Consider the following 15,626-nt stretch of genomic DNA (forward strand, 5'->3'; position numbering starts at 1 on the left):
TATCTAGGTCTTACCTTTTAAAATATCAGGATTCATCTCATATAATTTAGCAGATATATGCATAATTAGGTAAGAGGATTACAAAACTTTTCATGCCACTCTAATATAATTCTTCCTTCTGTACATCATAATCAGTTAACACGGCCATTAATTCAGTCTTGGAGCTTTTCATAAACAATACAACCCAAAAAAAGGGACCAGAGCTTGTCGCACAGACAAGCTAGAGCTGTCGTAATGCAACACAACACCGCGACATGGTTGAATAGCACTTCTAAGTTCAAGTTCCCTAGCATGTCCTTCTAAAAAAGTCAGGCTCCCAAGCAAGCTATTTCTTTTCCTTTGCCTCCGTCTTTGCTCAATATGATCATATAAGGATTCGGCTAATATGCCTGAATGAACAATTCTCACGGAAAAATGACCCATATCTTGATGGGGATGGTGGGACACGGCTCGCCTTAGCCTCTTTTGGGTGACCCCTTGTTTTGGGAGGGATACTGTCATTGTCATACTGATTACCCCAAAACCCTTTGCTTTATCGAACATTTTCATCTCCACTTTTGTTCTCAAATTATTCAGTGGTAAAATAAGAAACTAACTAATTAATAATAAATGTCATTTATATCAAAGTAATATAGTAATTTTACATTCTACATCTCTATCGAAATTCACGTTTGATCTATACATTCATTCAATTATATGAAAAAATGTTTTTAAATAAACCGTGGATGGGAAAATGTTAATAATTCTATGGAAATTAGTCACAAGAAATAATTGATCAGTTGTATTTTCACAACTCAGAAAATACGGTACTTATAAATAAATTCAATGAAATTATTTTCAAATCATTACATAATCTAATAAATTATTATATACATTTAATTTAAATATTCAATCAAATATCTAAATCATATACTATCGTATGGTTAAATAATTTTAAACATTATTTTAATATTCAATTGAATATTCAAAATCGGATGTTCATAACATTGGTCATCATCATTCACAACATAGCAATTTTAATCACCAAAATGAATATGGAGAATATATTATAATAATAATTAATTTTCTTGGAAAAACTAGAAAACGTGGGAAGCCAAGATGAATCGGTGGTGAAAAAAAGAGAGTTCATTAGAGAGAGTGGTGAAGGAGTTTCCCGTGCACAGTAAAAGCATATGTTTTTCCTAATTGAATGCGACTCCTCGATCAGTTGAAACAGCAGTTACTCCGCACTCACTATCATGACTCCGAACTTCCCCTTACGTGATCCCACTCCCAATCCCCACCACCAGCCATCTCCAAAACTTCCTCTCCTCTCTGTAAACACGTAACAAGGTGACGGTTGAAACATTACCAGCTGCACATTTATGTACAGCATGCGCTCACGCAATTGGTTACTGTGTTTATCCATGCAGCATTTACCCCTTTTCATGAGGGTCGTCTCCTTCTTTTTATATCTCCTAACCAACCACCCCATCATCTCTTATTACTCCTCCTTGCTTTCTATTTTTGACAAGTACAGCCGCGTTCTTACATTGAGGTACTTATATCTAGTATCTCTAAACTACAGTCAAAAGGGCTTCCTGTCAGAGTCTTTTATTGTTCAATAGATACATATATATTAGTGTATTGGTTAAGGGTTTTTTTGGTAGCCACGGGTGAAGTATGGAGATAAGTTTGCTTTGTGATGAGCTGTGGCTTTCGAATCCTGCTGCTGAAACTTGTCATGAACCCACACAATGCATTTTAGAGAAATGTCCTGGAGATTTGTTTCACATTAGTAAGGAAGACTGTGAACAGGCTGGTGTTATTTGCTTTGAGAAGGAGTTGAGTTACACGCCTGAACCTGGATATTTAGAGTATCTCCACTCTAGTAATTTGATGGAGTTTAGGCACAAAGCAATTCAATGGCTTTTCAAGGTCAGAGTTTATAAATGAAGATTGTTAGTACCAGTGTTGTTCATCCTGAAAGAATAACAATAATTAACTTCTTCTGTGTTTGTTTGTTTGTTATTGTCTTCAGTCCCGCAGTCGGTTGAATCTCCGCTTTGACACTGTTTTCAACGCTGTAAATCACCTTGATAGATTCATATCCTTGAACCAGTGCCATGTAATTAACAATCGAACCATTGGTTACAAGCTTTTTATCCATCTCATCTCAGAATTTGCTCATCTCGTCTATTTCAGGGATGGAAATATTGGATGATTGAATTGCTGTCTGTGGCTTGTTTATCAGTTGCATCCAAGTTTTCTGAGACCTCTCCTCCTTTATTGCAAGAGATTCAGGTGAGCAGTTTTACTGTTGTTATAATTATTATCGACTGTTTTATTGTTACTGTATATTTGGATTAACTGGTTCATTAGTTGGAGGACCTTGAACATTGGTTTGAATCAAGCACAATAAGGCGGATGGAATTGACCCTATTAAAGAATTTGGGATGGCACCTTGGCTGTGTAACCCCTTACTCTTATCTGGAACTGCTGCTATCCAAGATTGAGTCTCTCGAATCTCACCTTCAGAATCAATTAACCACCCGATTCACTCAGCTTCTTTTCGGAGCTTTATTAGGTACACACCCCGAGCTCTCTCTCTCTTGTATCAGGCAGACATGATCATACATGTGTGTGTATATATATATACACACACCTTTGACTCTTTACTGCATTCTTCAGAGACCAGGCATCCTTGGCTATATATGGAAATTTTCCGAGCTTGGATTTGCCAATTAGACTTGGCTGCCAATGCCCTTCGCAAATAAATTTGATTGATCAACTTTTATAGTCATGTTGCTCTTTGAAGGAACCTTGAATGTATAACTGGGCTGCCAATGGATGCAGATTTCAAACTGTTGGAATATCGGCCAAGTCTTATTGCCATATCCGCTCTACAGTGCTGTCTCAATGAGCTAATGCCGTCATCTTGTTCACACCTTGCTGCTGCTACAACAAGTCTCTCTAACCATTTTACAAAGGTACAAATGTTTAAACCCAGCTTTTCTAAGTACATAGAAGTAAGATGTTGAACTGATAATAAGATTTTCAATTTACTAGGATGATCTTCAGAAGTGTCATATGATGATGAAATCACGGGTGGTGGAGCCATTATCCGATATATTAGTCAGTGGGAAACTTGAGACGTGGCCTTCGAGTCCTGTGACAGTTTTGGTGAAGGAGAGGGTTGACATTTATGATTCCCAAGTTGATTTGTCTATCTTCAAACTGCCTGGCTCCAACATCAAGATTATTGAATCAAGTAAAAAGAGGAAGAGGCAGTCAGAAAAGTAGGAGGGCTGTTCAAAGAGCATCATTTCCTTTCTATCAACTGACAATGAAAATCAGACTCTACTCATTAATCTAATCAATAAAGAAATTAACATAAATTAATGCAACATGTTATCTTGATACATTATTATCTTAATTTATTTAGATTAATAATTATAAAACTGATTATTAAATATATAATTTATTTTGTTTAATATAATTATTTCAATTCCAATATAACGATTTAATTCATATAAAATTTATGTTATAAATAAAAAACAATCAAAATTGGGTATATATAATGTTATTCTAATCTAATTTATGAATGCACTTTGGGAAAACACAGTAAGTTTCTTTTTCTTTACATTGAGGTTTCTGCCTTTATGTAATCTTATTTCATGAAAAGGAAATTAAAAGACTTTGATGCTCACATTTTCATGAGATATACTTAAAATATGTGTATACATGTTTAATTTTCCAATGGAAATTACATATCATATGATTTGGATAAAGATGATTTATCACAATGCTAATTTTCTTTTTGAATAAATTAACCTGCAAGCATACATGGTCTATAGCTTGACAAGAAATAATGATGAATCAACAACCAGGGTGGATACAATCCGAGACTCAGATAGTTGCTCAATTCAACTGAGTTGAGTTCAAACTGAAAAAATTTTAGCTCCAATTTGACTTCTAATTGATACCTCGTTGTTGTCATTATCTTGGAGTTTATCTTGCTATTGTTGTTGCACCAAAGCTTGTCTCATCAACATAATTATACTAAATGCTCACATTATTGATAATTCTTCTTTTCCATCGATACCATTTACTAATTGAATAAAGCAAGTTAGTAATTATAGATCTGAATTGAGCTCAAATTAGATCTTGTATCGATTAACTTAATTCTAAACCGCCTTTTCGTACTATCTTAATAATAAAATTTTAAAATCAATTATAAATACCCAATTTATTATTAAATTTATGAATCAAGCTCTATGCATGCTAACTTTTCCAAGTCCATTAGCGAGCAGAAATGGCAGCCGACCATCTTTAAACCCATAAATTTCCAGTATCGTGGCAACACATTATTGGTGCCTAAAATGTATCTACAAGGACAAAGCCAAGGCCATCCTGCAGGGAAAGGACATCCACAAACTTTTCCAAGTGGATGCCCAGAAGTGAAGTAGAGATAAGGTGGCAATTAAACGAAGCCGTAGTAATGGTTTGTGAAACGACAGCCATGGCCACTTCATCGCTTCTGCCCACAAATCCTCTAATAAGTCATCGCCAAAATCACCAACTTTCGCTTTTCAGAAATCATAACAGAATCGACTCCACTTCCAAGAAGCGACCCTTCTTCAGGGTCCGAGCTGTTGCAAAGCCTCCTGCTGGGGTATGTCGACTGATCGCTCATTGCAATATTATTTTTCTAATTTACTTCTGAAACCAAGTCATGTGCAAATTTCAGTTGGAATTGCCGAAAGTGCAGCCAAAATTTCAAGCCCCTTTTCTTGGATTTACAAGGACAGCTGAGATATGGAATTCTAGAGCTTGTATGATTGGCCTTATTGGAACTTTCATTGTAGAATTGGTGAGTTTATTTCGTTGTGTTCTGAGCATGTATCTCGAATCTCTGGTCATCGGGTAAATTAGTTCCTCAAAACTTGATGGGATGTTCTGGTTTTGCAGATTTTGAACAAAGGAATTCTTCAGGTTGTTGGGGTAGATGTTGGAAGAGGTCTTAACCTCCCTCTCTGAAGCTCAAATTCTTCAGCGATCTGCATTTTTAAATTGTAATTGCAGTTCTGTTAAATGCATTAGCTTAAGCGTCCCTGTTGATTACCCCCAATTGACTTGTGATGGGGCTGATCTTACAACATTTGTTTCACTTGCTGCTATTAAAAGAATAAAACAATGCTAAATTATTCACCATGAAATTCGGTTTGACGGTTTCAGAGGTCAAGTTAATACAAGAATATTACAGACAACAAAAATGAGAGATGCCATTGGGTTTGTCCATAAATAAAGCAAGAGACCATGCGCAGAACTCATGCCACAATATGTGAAGATTGAGCTCTCCATTTGTTTAGTGGCAAATTTTCTATTGCCTTGCAATCTACAAAAACTGAACCCGGAAAAAGATGATTACATGGCCCGGCTGGTTCGAGCATCTAAAACAGTCACTTGATTTGATGGCTCTGAAAAATTCAGGGCCTCAGCCAGTGACATGCGGTGGTTTCTCCATGTAGCTTCTGCCCAACTTTTCATTCTCTCCCCTTCATCCTTTCTGTTCTGCTGAACACGCAGCACTTCTGCATATCCACCTATACAACCAACCAGCTGAATAAATGCAGAAACCATTATGCATGTGTGCAATGATACCCCTAAGAACTATTTACCTTTGAAAACATCAAAGCATCATACAAGTTGAAAACATAGAAGGCATGCATCAAATGTTTAAGGTATCTATAGAAAAAAAAGGAAAAAAAAGTAAAAAAAGAAGCAATAATGACAAAGTAATTACAACTTCATGACACAGCAAAATGCTCCACTTTTCAATTGTGTAACATTCAATAAGTATGAGAAGTGAATGTCAGACTAATATTTCTGTGACATGACAGGTAAAAACAACTCATGAGAACCAATTAGGACCACTTCCATCACTGAGTCATGATCCCTCCATATTAATGTATTAGAACACAAGAAAAAAAGCAACACAGTTTTCAAATATACCTCTTGCAAGGGCCACTATATCTCTTCTATCCACTTTTGTCTCAGAACCTGTGCAATCAAATAGGCAAAAAAGAATCATTCATGGATAGCATTGGGGATAGGGTGATAAGTACAATGCCAAAACTCTTGCTATACCTTCAGAATCCAATGGTGGAGCTTTCAGAAGTTCTAGTGCCCTTCTATAAAGGCCCTGTAAAGGATACACTGTTAAAACTTTACAATAACATAATTGCTAAGACAAATTACAACTATGACATAAACAGTGACAAGTGAGAAAATAACTTTGACAGGAAGTCAGAAGTCCAAACAGAGTTTAATTTAGCATACATAAGTTACCCAAAAATTGAAAAGACAGTAAAATAGGCTAAAACATTTTTTGCAAAAAAGAAAATCTTTTACAGTCAAGATCCATGGCCTTATCCTAATAGGATCTAGACAACAAATCATCCTCGCCCCTGTTAGTTTTTTAAGAGTCTGGTACATTCTTGATCTATAAGTTTAAGACCAATTTGACCAGAGGAAAAAGAACTGAACTATTATGGATAATAACAAGAATTAATGTGAATGGAAGACACCTCTAGAACCAATTTCTCTTGACATGAAATAAAAAGGATGGTCATGTGAATGTACACACCTCTTGAACCAAAAGAGCACTTGAACGCTCTTGCATTGCTTTATTCCGAAACATGAGAGCCAAAGCAGTCAAAACAACACCAACCTTTGGGTGGTGGGAGCCTACAGGAGCAATAAAACCACAGGAAGAATTGGTATATCATCCACAATATACATTCTATAAGACCAACTAAAAGAAATATGTACACAAGTGATTAACAAAACACATCCAAGGCAACACACCAAAAAGTTCCTCAGTTTTAGTTAATGCCCTCGTCAGTATCTCCTCAGCATCACCAAAGTTCCTGAATTAAGGTTATAACAGTTTGCATCAGAAGATGATATTATTGAAACTAAGAAGTGATTTAAGGTACTAGCCAGGAATTCAAAGTCTTACCCCATGTGTCCCTCAAGCTGTCCTAGACCAAAGGTAGCTGCCAAGGATGCTTCTTCCAAAGTCATATTACATGATCCTAAGGCATTTGTATCACTAAAGTCTTTTTTCTCAGTCAAAACTTCTATCACTTTCTGGTAAAACTCCTTAGCCAACGGAAAGTTCCGCATGACATGCAAGTATTCTCCACATGATAATGCAGCACTGCCTATATATATCAACTTCAATATATTGAACAACCATGATTTCCATAACGACTAGTAAAAGGGATGAACCTCACCAGTACAACCCACATTCATTTCAAGTCTTTGGAAGAATGATTCAGCTGTTCCAAAACATATCAAATTCAATATTAAACAAATCAAAATAACCACCAAAGAAAAGAAAGCTTGAAAGCTGGCAAGGGCTTCAGCAGTACCTGATTCAATATCCCCATGGACAAGCTCAACCAGCCCTTTTACTGCATTAGCACGAGAGTTTACAGCTGCATAATCACCTCCACTACTTTCTGGTTTCTGTTTTCTCAAAACTTCTAAGAATTTGTCTGCGACCACTGACGAAGTATCATCCTATATAAGGAGAATCATCTCCAGATAAATCTCAAATTCTACACAGATTATTTATATAAATAAAAACACTAGATTAACTCTTTGTTGCAATCACTACATACCTGCTCCAACTGTAAATGGAGTCCAACAAGGGCTTCCACAGCAGCAACTACAATAAAATGCCCAAACAAAATTTCTAATCAATACCCTTTCCTAAAAGAGAGTTTAAACACAACAAAATTGAAACGTAAATTTAATTTCCTCCATAGAAAGAACTGCACCTCTTACTCCAAGCGAAGATTGTTTTAAAGTTTCAACTTTCTGTAGCTTGTCTATTGCCTCTGCTAAATTCCCTCTACAATAAAATTCAAATTACAAACTTGCAATATACAAGGGCAGAACAACGAATTAAATATTCAAAGAAAACAAAACCTTTCATATAATAAAGTAGACATAGCGAGTAATACAGCTCCCCTCCAATTTTGCGCATTTCGGCCTTCACTTGGCTGAGTATAGTAGCACTGCTCAAGCACAAGCAAACCTTGTGCGTACGATTCATCTACATAAGCATAATACGTGTCTCCATTTACAACAAAAGAATATAATAAAAGAAAGAAATTCGATTAAAGAATGGGGAAATTTTTGGGTGCATTGATAGGAAACAATGAAAAGTAACCTGCTTTCTGAGACCTGGCATGAGAGAGAGCGTAATTTATCATCTGAAAAACAACAGGATCAAAATTTGAGCGGTTGATATCGGTTCCATCATGGAGTAATCTCAACGGCGGTGCTGCGGCAGAGAGTAGAACGGGTTCATAGGAGGAGGCTCCCGGAAGCAACCGACTGACTCGATAAACGGTAGTCGCTGATGTTGACAGCTTAATTGCGGTGCGAATCATCGCTCATTTGATTATTTCAGTACGTTGCGTTCAAAACCCTAACAGAGTTGAAGGGGTTTAGAAGGTGGAGATGCATAGGTGAGTTCCTCTGAACGACATCGTTTCTTTTGAAGAGATTAGTGGGCTTCATGGGTTCCCCATTCTATTGAAATCGCTTCTTATACACAAAAGAGAACAAAGCAAGCAGCATAATTATGTCTTGACCTTTCTCTTTACCAGTTTTTTATATCTGCTTAATCAAATTCTATAACGAGGCCAAATATTATATCCCATGCAAGGTTTGATAAAATGACATTTAATCCATTCAAGTTTGAAAAGTTCATTTTCTATCCCTCTATTGAATTTGTTAGAAAAATCTATTGAATATTTTATAAAATTGTAAAATAAAAAAATATTAAATAATCAAGCGAAGTAATATTATGAATATTTCCGATCAGTGGCATGGCATGTTTATCTACGTTAGCTTTTCTTGAAGAAGCCCCGCCTGGAAGAAAGGCATATTGGCCCCTTTGCGGCAAAAGTAAAAGCAGTAGTTCAAAGACACTAGTGTGGTAGAGCAGGGCAAGAAAGCGAAAGTTGTCAACTGCCACATTCCTTTTACCACTTATAAAAAGCTTCAACTTGTATACTTTCACAACACACTACTACTGAAAATTCAGAATAAGCTTGAAACCATGTCGACTTCTTTAATGATCTTCCTTCTTCTCTTTCATCTACTGGCCTCATTCTCCTTCACTGGTATTGTTCCAGTTTTCTTCTTGATTGTAAAGTTTACTTTTGTCATTGGTGTACTGAGTTTTTGTTTTTGTGTTGCAGATGGGACACAGTTGATACTTGTGAACAACTGCAATGAAACGTTATGGCCTGGAATACTTGGCAGCGCAGGTCAGCCCACTCCGGAGGATGGTGGTTTCAAGCTTGACAGTGGCGAGGAAGTAGTCTTTGATGTGCCAGAAAAGTGGTCGGGGAGGATATGGGGTCGGCAAGGCTGTAACTTTGACAGAAATGGGAAAGGCTCATGTGACACTGGAGACTGCGCTAGCCAGCTTCATTGTCAAGGCGCTGGCGGTGCTCCACCAGCAACTATAATTGAAATGACTCTTGGTTCATCTTCTTCACCTTTGCATTTCTATGATGTGAGTTTAGTCGATGGCTTCAATTTGCCTGTCTCAATGAAGCCTGTTGGCGGCGGAATTGGGTGTGGCGTGGCATCGTGTGATGTTGATGTGAACATTTGCTGCCCATCAGCACTGGAAGTAAAAGTAGGAGGCAAGGTAGTGGGGTGCAAAAGCGCCTGCTTGGCTATGCAATCAGCTGAGTTTTGTTGCACAGGCGAATATGCAAACCCACAGACTTGCAAGCCAACACTTTTTGCTCATCTGTTCAAGGCTATTTGCCCAAAGGCCTATAGTTATGCGTTTGATGACTCTTCCAGCCTTAATAAATGCAGGGCTTCACGGTATGTCATCACTTTCTGCCCTCCCAAATGAGCAATGACATGGGAAATAAGGGATGTCAGTGAATTTTCCAGTAATTACTGATTGATATATGTACTTTTTTGCAGTTTCTTTTTTCTTTTTCATTTATAGATGATAGAATTATGAAGATCTATCTGTAATAGATGGAGAGTGAATCAAGGAAATGGATCATACTAGTTTTTTTCTCTTTTTGGTATCTTTGCCGATTATGCACAAACAGGTTACCTCTAAAACAAATATATTATTTATCTAGAATCCAAATTAAACAGGAAGAAAGTTCCAAATATTACAGGAATTCAGAATTGAGCAAATATCAAGATCCCTTTGGCTAACTAATAAGACACTATTCACAGGTTACTAATGCACTGGGCTATAAGTACTTGACTAATCACTATATGTCTGATATAGGACTAATAATTTTTTGAGAAATGGTGAGGAAGGAACCTGCAAATATTCCCAAAAGATGCATAAGAAATGAAGAAGACTAGACCAATGATTCGTCTCATCTTTCTTCCGAGATTCCTGTCATCGATTTGTCACTGCTTTCTACAGGGGAAACAGAGGAGCTGGATAAATTGGATTTGCTTGCAAAGAGGGGGGGTTCTTTTAGGTGTATGAGAAACAATTAATTGATTTTCTTCTGCCCATGTCATCTTTTAACAATTGAAAGATCTTCTCAGGTGGTGAATCATGGAATAGCAAAAGAAGTGTTGCAGAACATGAAGGATCCTACAGCTGAGTTTCTTAAGCTTCCACTAGAAGAGAACAACAAATATGAATGGCCCCCAGATGACATACAAGGATATGGACATCCATATGTGGTCCCCAAGGAGCAAATGCTAAACTGGTCAGATGCACTGATTCTTTGTGTTTCACCCTTCTCAGTATAAAAAATTCAAGCTCTAGCCAAACAAGCCAAAGGGATACAGGCCCCATTTTCTATTCATACGAGCATGGTAATGAAAATGTTTGAGAGCAGCTATTACGTGCATTTTCTACTTTCATGGAGATGGACAAAGAAGAATTTCTTGCTGCACTGCACAAAAATTTGTAGCAAGTTCAGCGTGTAAACTATTATCCTGGCCAGACCGAGTAAAGGGAGTAAGTCCAGACTGGGGCACAAGCTCCATAACTGTTCTTATGCAAGAAGCGGATATAAACGGGTTACAAATCAGGCACAATGGTCTTATGCATCATATCTCATCCCTCAGGTTGATGCGGAGATGGAGCCGTAGATGTTCAAGGAAGTGGTGCATGGAGACTATGCAATGAGCTTCATGAAGAGAAGAATGGAAGGAAGGCACACACAGAGATAGCAAAAATTGAGAGTTAGAAGAAACCAAAAACAAGGGAAGAAAGTAAGCCCAAGGAGAACACTGCCAATGGCAAAATATGAAAAAGGGAAAAGAAAATCAAGACTTAATGTACCAGTGCTCCATTGTGAAACTTTCATTTAGCTGAATGCTTCTCACAATCAAGTTGCTGACCTGATCAAATTCCAACGGCTATCATATGATAGACAATAATGAGACAAAATTAATCATATGTTTTACAATAAAGAGGCAAAATTTACTGTACATTATAAACAAAATTTATCATACATTGATAGTAAGCAAAAGCATCTTTTCGGTTGTCCTGAGAACCCAGGCGATGAAAACATTGCCATAAATTAAAGAAACAAAATTTACCATACATCGATAGTTTTCCCTGGTTTCTTTTAAAAAATAAAAAGAAAGCATGCATAATGACAATACAACTGCCTGAGCTACGTCATCACAGCTTTATCAAAGGAAAATCATCTATCGACCAGAATCTGCTTCACCACTTGGGGTTCCTTGATTATTTGTAGCCGATGGACCCCCTCCTAAAAGCAGGGGAGCTTCCTTCTTTTTGGGAGTGGTCTTAGTATTGGTATCAGGATTTGCTACCCAAGCTCTAAGGGGAGGCTCAAAATGCTGACTGGCAACATCAGGTGGAGGAGCATCTTCCCCAGGAAGAACAAGAAGTCCCTTCTCCCGAAGAGAGGATGGTTCCTCGTAGCAGGTATTCCAGAGGGAGTCTACAAGTTGCCTTTCCTCCCTAGCAGCACCTAGATCTTCGGCTGACATTAAGCTAATCCCTTTAATCCTATCTACAAGCAGCTGCTTTAACTTCTCAGCTTCTTCACCGAATTTACCAGTGTTGTCATCTGGCTTCTCACGGGCAAGCTCAAGAAGGCCCCTAAGAGCAGCTTCACGTACATCTCCATCTTCACTAGAGGCAAGGTGCATCATAATGCGGGGAAATCCTAGCTCACTTACCACATTGCAGTCTGCCCTATTCTCATGCAGTAGATACTGAATCAAGTTCAGAGCCTTCCTGTAAATGATTGATGTTATTACAAAATTAAGAAGTAAACAAGTTAACTTGATAAATAACAGGTAGCAGTAAGCCCTATGATGATATGAGCATGTCAACCATTTTTTATGCAGACTTCACTTAATCTGTTGTCTCGGTTCTTCTAATTTACAAACACCTATAAATTCAAACTAAAGAAATTAATCCAAAGTAAAAAAGAAAAAAGCCCAATTTTTCCACGGATTACCTTTGAAACCTAACATTCTCAGATCCCAAAGCATCTCTCAATCCAGCATAACCATTGGCTAGACAAAAAGCTGTAATACCAGGTTTGTTGTGCCGGATTAAAGCTGAAAAGTCAACCAAAAAAATATCAGATCAAAATCTTACTGAGCTCAGGATGACAGAGCAGAAACTATACACAATATCTGGTAAAAATGACAATTACCAAGGAGAGATTATTTTACCACAAACTACACTTACAGGATATGGCACCAAGTGCTTTGGTCCGAACAGTCACATCAGGGTCTGAAGTAAAAATAGAAAGAAGAGGTTCTAATCCATTTGCTTCCATAACCAGTTGTTGACTTCGTGGATTGTTCTGCACAATGGTGGTAACCACATCTGCAGCTTTTGCCCGAATGTTGGCATGTGAATTCCTTAAATATCTTAAAAGAGGAGCTAATCCACCAATTGAATGAAGATCTGTCTCAAACGCAGAGACAGTTAGTACCATTTCATTCAGGCAATAAATAAACAAAATTACTGGGCAACTCCACAGAAGGCTAGACACATTATAACCAAGAAACCCAAAAAAGAAGGAAAGGAGAAATGTAAGACAACAATTAATCATCTTTTGGAGCAACTTCAGTTTGTCTACATCTCACTCCCATGCTTGATTCCTTAAGGTGAAAATTGATAATATATAAAATAATCAAAAGGTGCAGACCTGACTTCCATAACAATGCACTACAGAATTCAAACTGAATCACGATTGCATAATAATCATAGCGGAAGGAGAAGCCAAAAGCTATAGATGGCATGGGAATTTGCACATACAGTGTATGTGCACATGTAGTGTCACGTTAATTACATAACAAAATTTCTGATATCTCTGAAATAGCTTTATTCAAAGCCATTCCATCCAGGGCATGTCCTGACTTAGGAAGTGGTTTTGTTTTTATTTTTCATTCTTTAATGCATACTGAATTACACACACACACACACACACACACACACACAAAAAGAGCCATTCCAGCCAGTGTTTTGATCCAAGCCCCAACTTTTTACTTTTCAGATTTCCAAAAAAATTAATTTTAACTTTTCTTTCTGCTCAATTTCTTTCAGCAATTACAATTTTCTTTAAAAGCAATAATCCTCTCAAACAACCAAGTAAAAACATAAAGTTATACTAATAAAACTGAACTAAAGAGTGTAAGTTATGAAGTCACATTTATAGCTACCATGATTGATACAACCAAAAATTATGCTTTTACAAACAGCAAATATATAATTCAGATAGTTTGATGTTTGCTTCTAGAAAAATACTAATAGTGTATAAATCCAAGTCATTGGATACATATTCCTGTCAGTGGGAGTAAGTTATTGGATTGACAATGTTCAATTGTAACAATAATAGAAACGAAAAACACAAAATTCAAAAGATAGCACAACTCATAAAATGGAATTAGCCCATACCATTAGCCATGTCAATGGACTCCACATGCTCTTGTAGTTCATCCAACATATCTGCGACCATACACAATACAACCAACACATAAATATTTAATTACTTTAACAAAAGTCCATTTTAAAAGAACTCTTAACAGATTAATACGAAATTACCTTCAATATTTTCGGGGGTAACTCCTTGAGCCTCCAAAACTTGCTCAGGAGTTTGCATGACAAGAGTTATCTCTTTCATGCGCTGAATTACATCCACACTCTGTGCTTGCATCGCTTCCATAAACCATCTTCGATCTTCCTCACTGGAAAGCATTAACCAACCCATTAATCAACCTTAATTTAACCATCCATAAACCAAGAACACTTCAAATAACAAAACGAATGGAGGTGGTACCTCAAATTGCGCTGTGGGCGAGTGCCATCAGAGTGCGCTATGCTCCATTTGAGCAATCCATCCCAATTGGGTCCGTTACCGGCCATTTTTTTCTGAATAAAACCCTAGTCTTATACCTCTTTGTAAACAAGCTGTATTTTAACAGAGAATTTGAGAATGAAGTTCAAAATGGGAGAGACTCTTCCCTATAAATAGCAGCTACCGAAACGCTAGAACCGTCTCCACGATTCCAGAAACCGTGGTTTTGTTTTGACTGCTCTGACAAAAGCCCAATGTTTAAATGGACCAAATCTTAAGCCCATGAAATAAATGCCAAGACAAAGTAAAATTGAAGACCTCTTGTTGTCATTGACATGTGTCCTTCGATCTTTAAAATATCAGATGAAATACCTAATACTTCTTAAATTGTACGATATTTTGTGAAAAAAAAAAATTTACCAAATTATTATTTTCCTTCCAAATTTCTTTTTTAAAATTTGAAAATTTTATTTGTTTATAGATTATTCATTATTATTAATGAAAGTTATTTGACTTTTTTATAATTTTTTTCATTTATAGTAAAATTATATAAAGTAGTAATATATATATATAAATAAATTATAATATAATTTAATTTGATAATATTTGATTGAGTGATTTTAAAATTAAAAAAATAAATAATAATATTATTGAATCACAAATTTATGCTTTATTTTGTATATATAATTTTATATAATATATTTATAAATATGATTTTATTTAATTATAAAAATACTATTCACATTTAATATAATCATTAATTATCAATGTTTTATCGAAGTTACGAAAATATCCCTAATCTTCGTCATCAACCACACTTGTTAAGAGAAAGTGTCGGCATCATAGGCCATGTTGAGCAGGGGAGATGCGGTTGAATTGACTATAAACAAGAGAGAGGTCATTCTCGACAAATACAGAAGAGTCACCATGGAATGGAGGAGCAGAAACATAATGGCAAAGAAGATTTGACAAAAGACACAATCACAATGAGAAGAGGAACATGGGGATGTTTAAGGAGACATTCTCTCTCTCTCTCTCTCTCTCTCTCTCTCTCTCTCTATATATATATATATATATATATGGACATTTCAGTCAAAAATGGATCACATATATGGCTGATCATTTCCAAACACTTTGTAAAAATGCTGGAACCAATCGAGGTTGCACGGAATGAAACACCGAGGCCGGCGGTGGCATTGACAGAGGAGAGAGTATTGTTCGCTGGGGAGACAGTTACAGCCCAAGAGGCTGGAGAAGGCAGAAGAA

The 15,626-nt window shown here is 36.7% G+C and overlaps 5 protein-coding genes across 6 annotated transcripts; 3 read left to right on the plus strand and 2 right to left on the minus strand.

Moving 5' to 3' along the window:
- Window positions 1–1,067: 1,067 nt before the first annotated feature.
- On the plus strand, window positions 1,068–3,375 carry LOC123217747 (putative cyclin-D7-1). Its single transcript, XM_044638872.1, has 6 exons — window positions 1,068–1,917; window positions 2,021–2,107; window positions 2,185–2,283; window positions 2,362–2,566; window positions 2,836–2,969; window positions 3,049–3,375. Exons 1-6 carry the CDS (start codon window positions 1,663–1,665, stop codon window positions 3,280–3,282), a joined length of 1,014 nt encoding a protein of 337 aa, XP_044494807.1. The 5' UTR covers window positions 1,068–1,662; the 3' UTR covers window positions 3,283–3,375.
- A 1,009-nt stretch (window positions 3,376–4,384) lies between these two features.
- Window positions 4,385–5,198, plus strand: LOC123217736 (light-harvesting complex-like protein OHP1, chloroplastic). The gene is made up of 3 exons (XM_044638859.1): window positions 4,385–4,654; window positions 4,730–4,852; window positions 4,951–5,198. Exons 1-3 carry the CDS (start codon window positions 4,430–4,432, stop codon window positions 5,017–5,019), a joined length of 417 nt encoding a protein of 138 aa, XP_044494794.1. The 5' UTR covers window positions 4,385–4,429; the 3' UTR covers window positions 5,020–5,198.
- Window positions 5,160–8,641, minus strand: LOC123217709. Of its 2 annotated transcripts, none has more exons than XM_044638817.1 (12): window positions 8,225–8,639; window positions 7,981–8,107; window positions 7,830–7,903; window positions 7,671–7,717; window positions 7,419–7,569; window positions 7,281–7,325; window positions 7,004–7,208; window positions 6,850–6,911; window positions 6,629–6,729; window positions 6,130–6,184; window positions 5,995–6,042; window positions 5,160–5,585 (listed from the first exon to the last, which is right to left on the minus strand). In XM_044638817.1, the coding sequence occupies exons 1-12, from the start codon at window positions 8,445–8,447 to the stop codon at window positions 5,407–5,409; spliced, it is 1,317 nt and encodes a 438-aa protein (XP_044494752.1). In that variant the 5' UTR covers window positions 8,448–8,639; the 3' UTR covers window positions 5,160–5,406. The 2 variants fall into 2 exon arrangements, with proteins under 2 accessions (XP_044494752.1, XP_044494759.1); XM_044638824.1 differs by having other exon boundaries at window positions 5,323–5,601; window positions 8,225–8,641.
- Window positions 8,642–9,057: 416 nt separating this feature from the next.
- On the plus strand, window positions 9,058–10,110 carry LOC123217725 (thaumatin-like protein). The gene is made up of 2 exons (XM_044638834.1): window positions 9,058–9,185; window positions 9,264–10,110. Exons 1-2 carry the CDS (start codon window positions 9,122–9,124, stop codon window positions 9,935–9,937), a joined length of 738 nt encoding a protein of 245 aa, XP_044494769.1. The 5' UTR covers window positions 9,058–9,121; the 3' UTR covers window positions 9,938–10,110.
- A 1,376-nt stretch (window positions 10,111–11,486) lies between these two features.
- LOC123229549 lies at window positions 11,487–14,541 on the minus strand. The gene is made up of 6 exons (XM_044655445.1): window positions 14,343–14,541; window positions 14,108–14,250; window positions 13,961–14,011; window positions 12,746–12,967; window positions 12,510–12,612; window positions 11,487–12,283 (listed from the first exon to the last, which is right to left on the minus strand). Exons 1-6 carry the CDS (start codon window positions 14,426–14,428, stop codon window positions 11,725–11,727), a joined length of 1,164 nt encoding a protein of 387 aa, XP_044511380.1. The 5' UTR covers window positions 14,429–14,541; the 3' UTR covers window positions 11,487–11,724.
- Between the last annotated feature and the right edge of the window lie 1,085 nt (window positions 14,542–15,626).

This window comes from Mangifera indica, chromosome 1, assembly GCF_011075055.1.
Source record: "Mangifera indica cultivar Alphonso chromosome 1, CATAS_Mindica_2.1, whole genome shotgun sequence".
Taxonomy (NCBI): domain Eukaryota; kingdom Viridiplantae; phylum Streptophyta; class Magnoliopsida; order Sapindales; family Anacardiaceae; genus Mangifera; species Mangifera indica.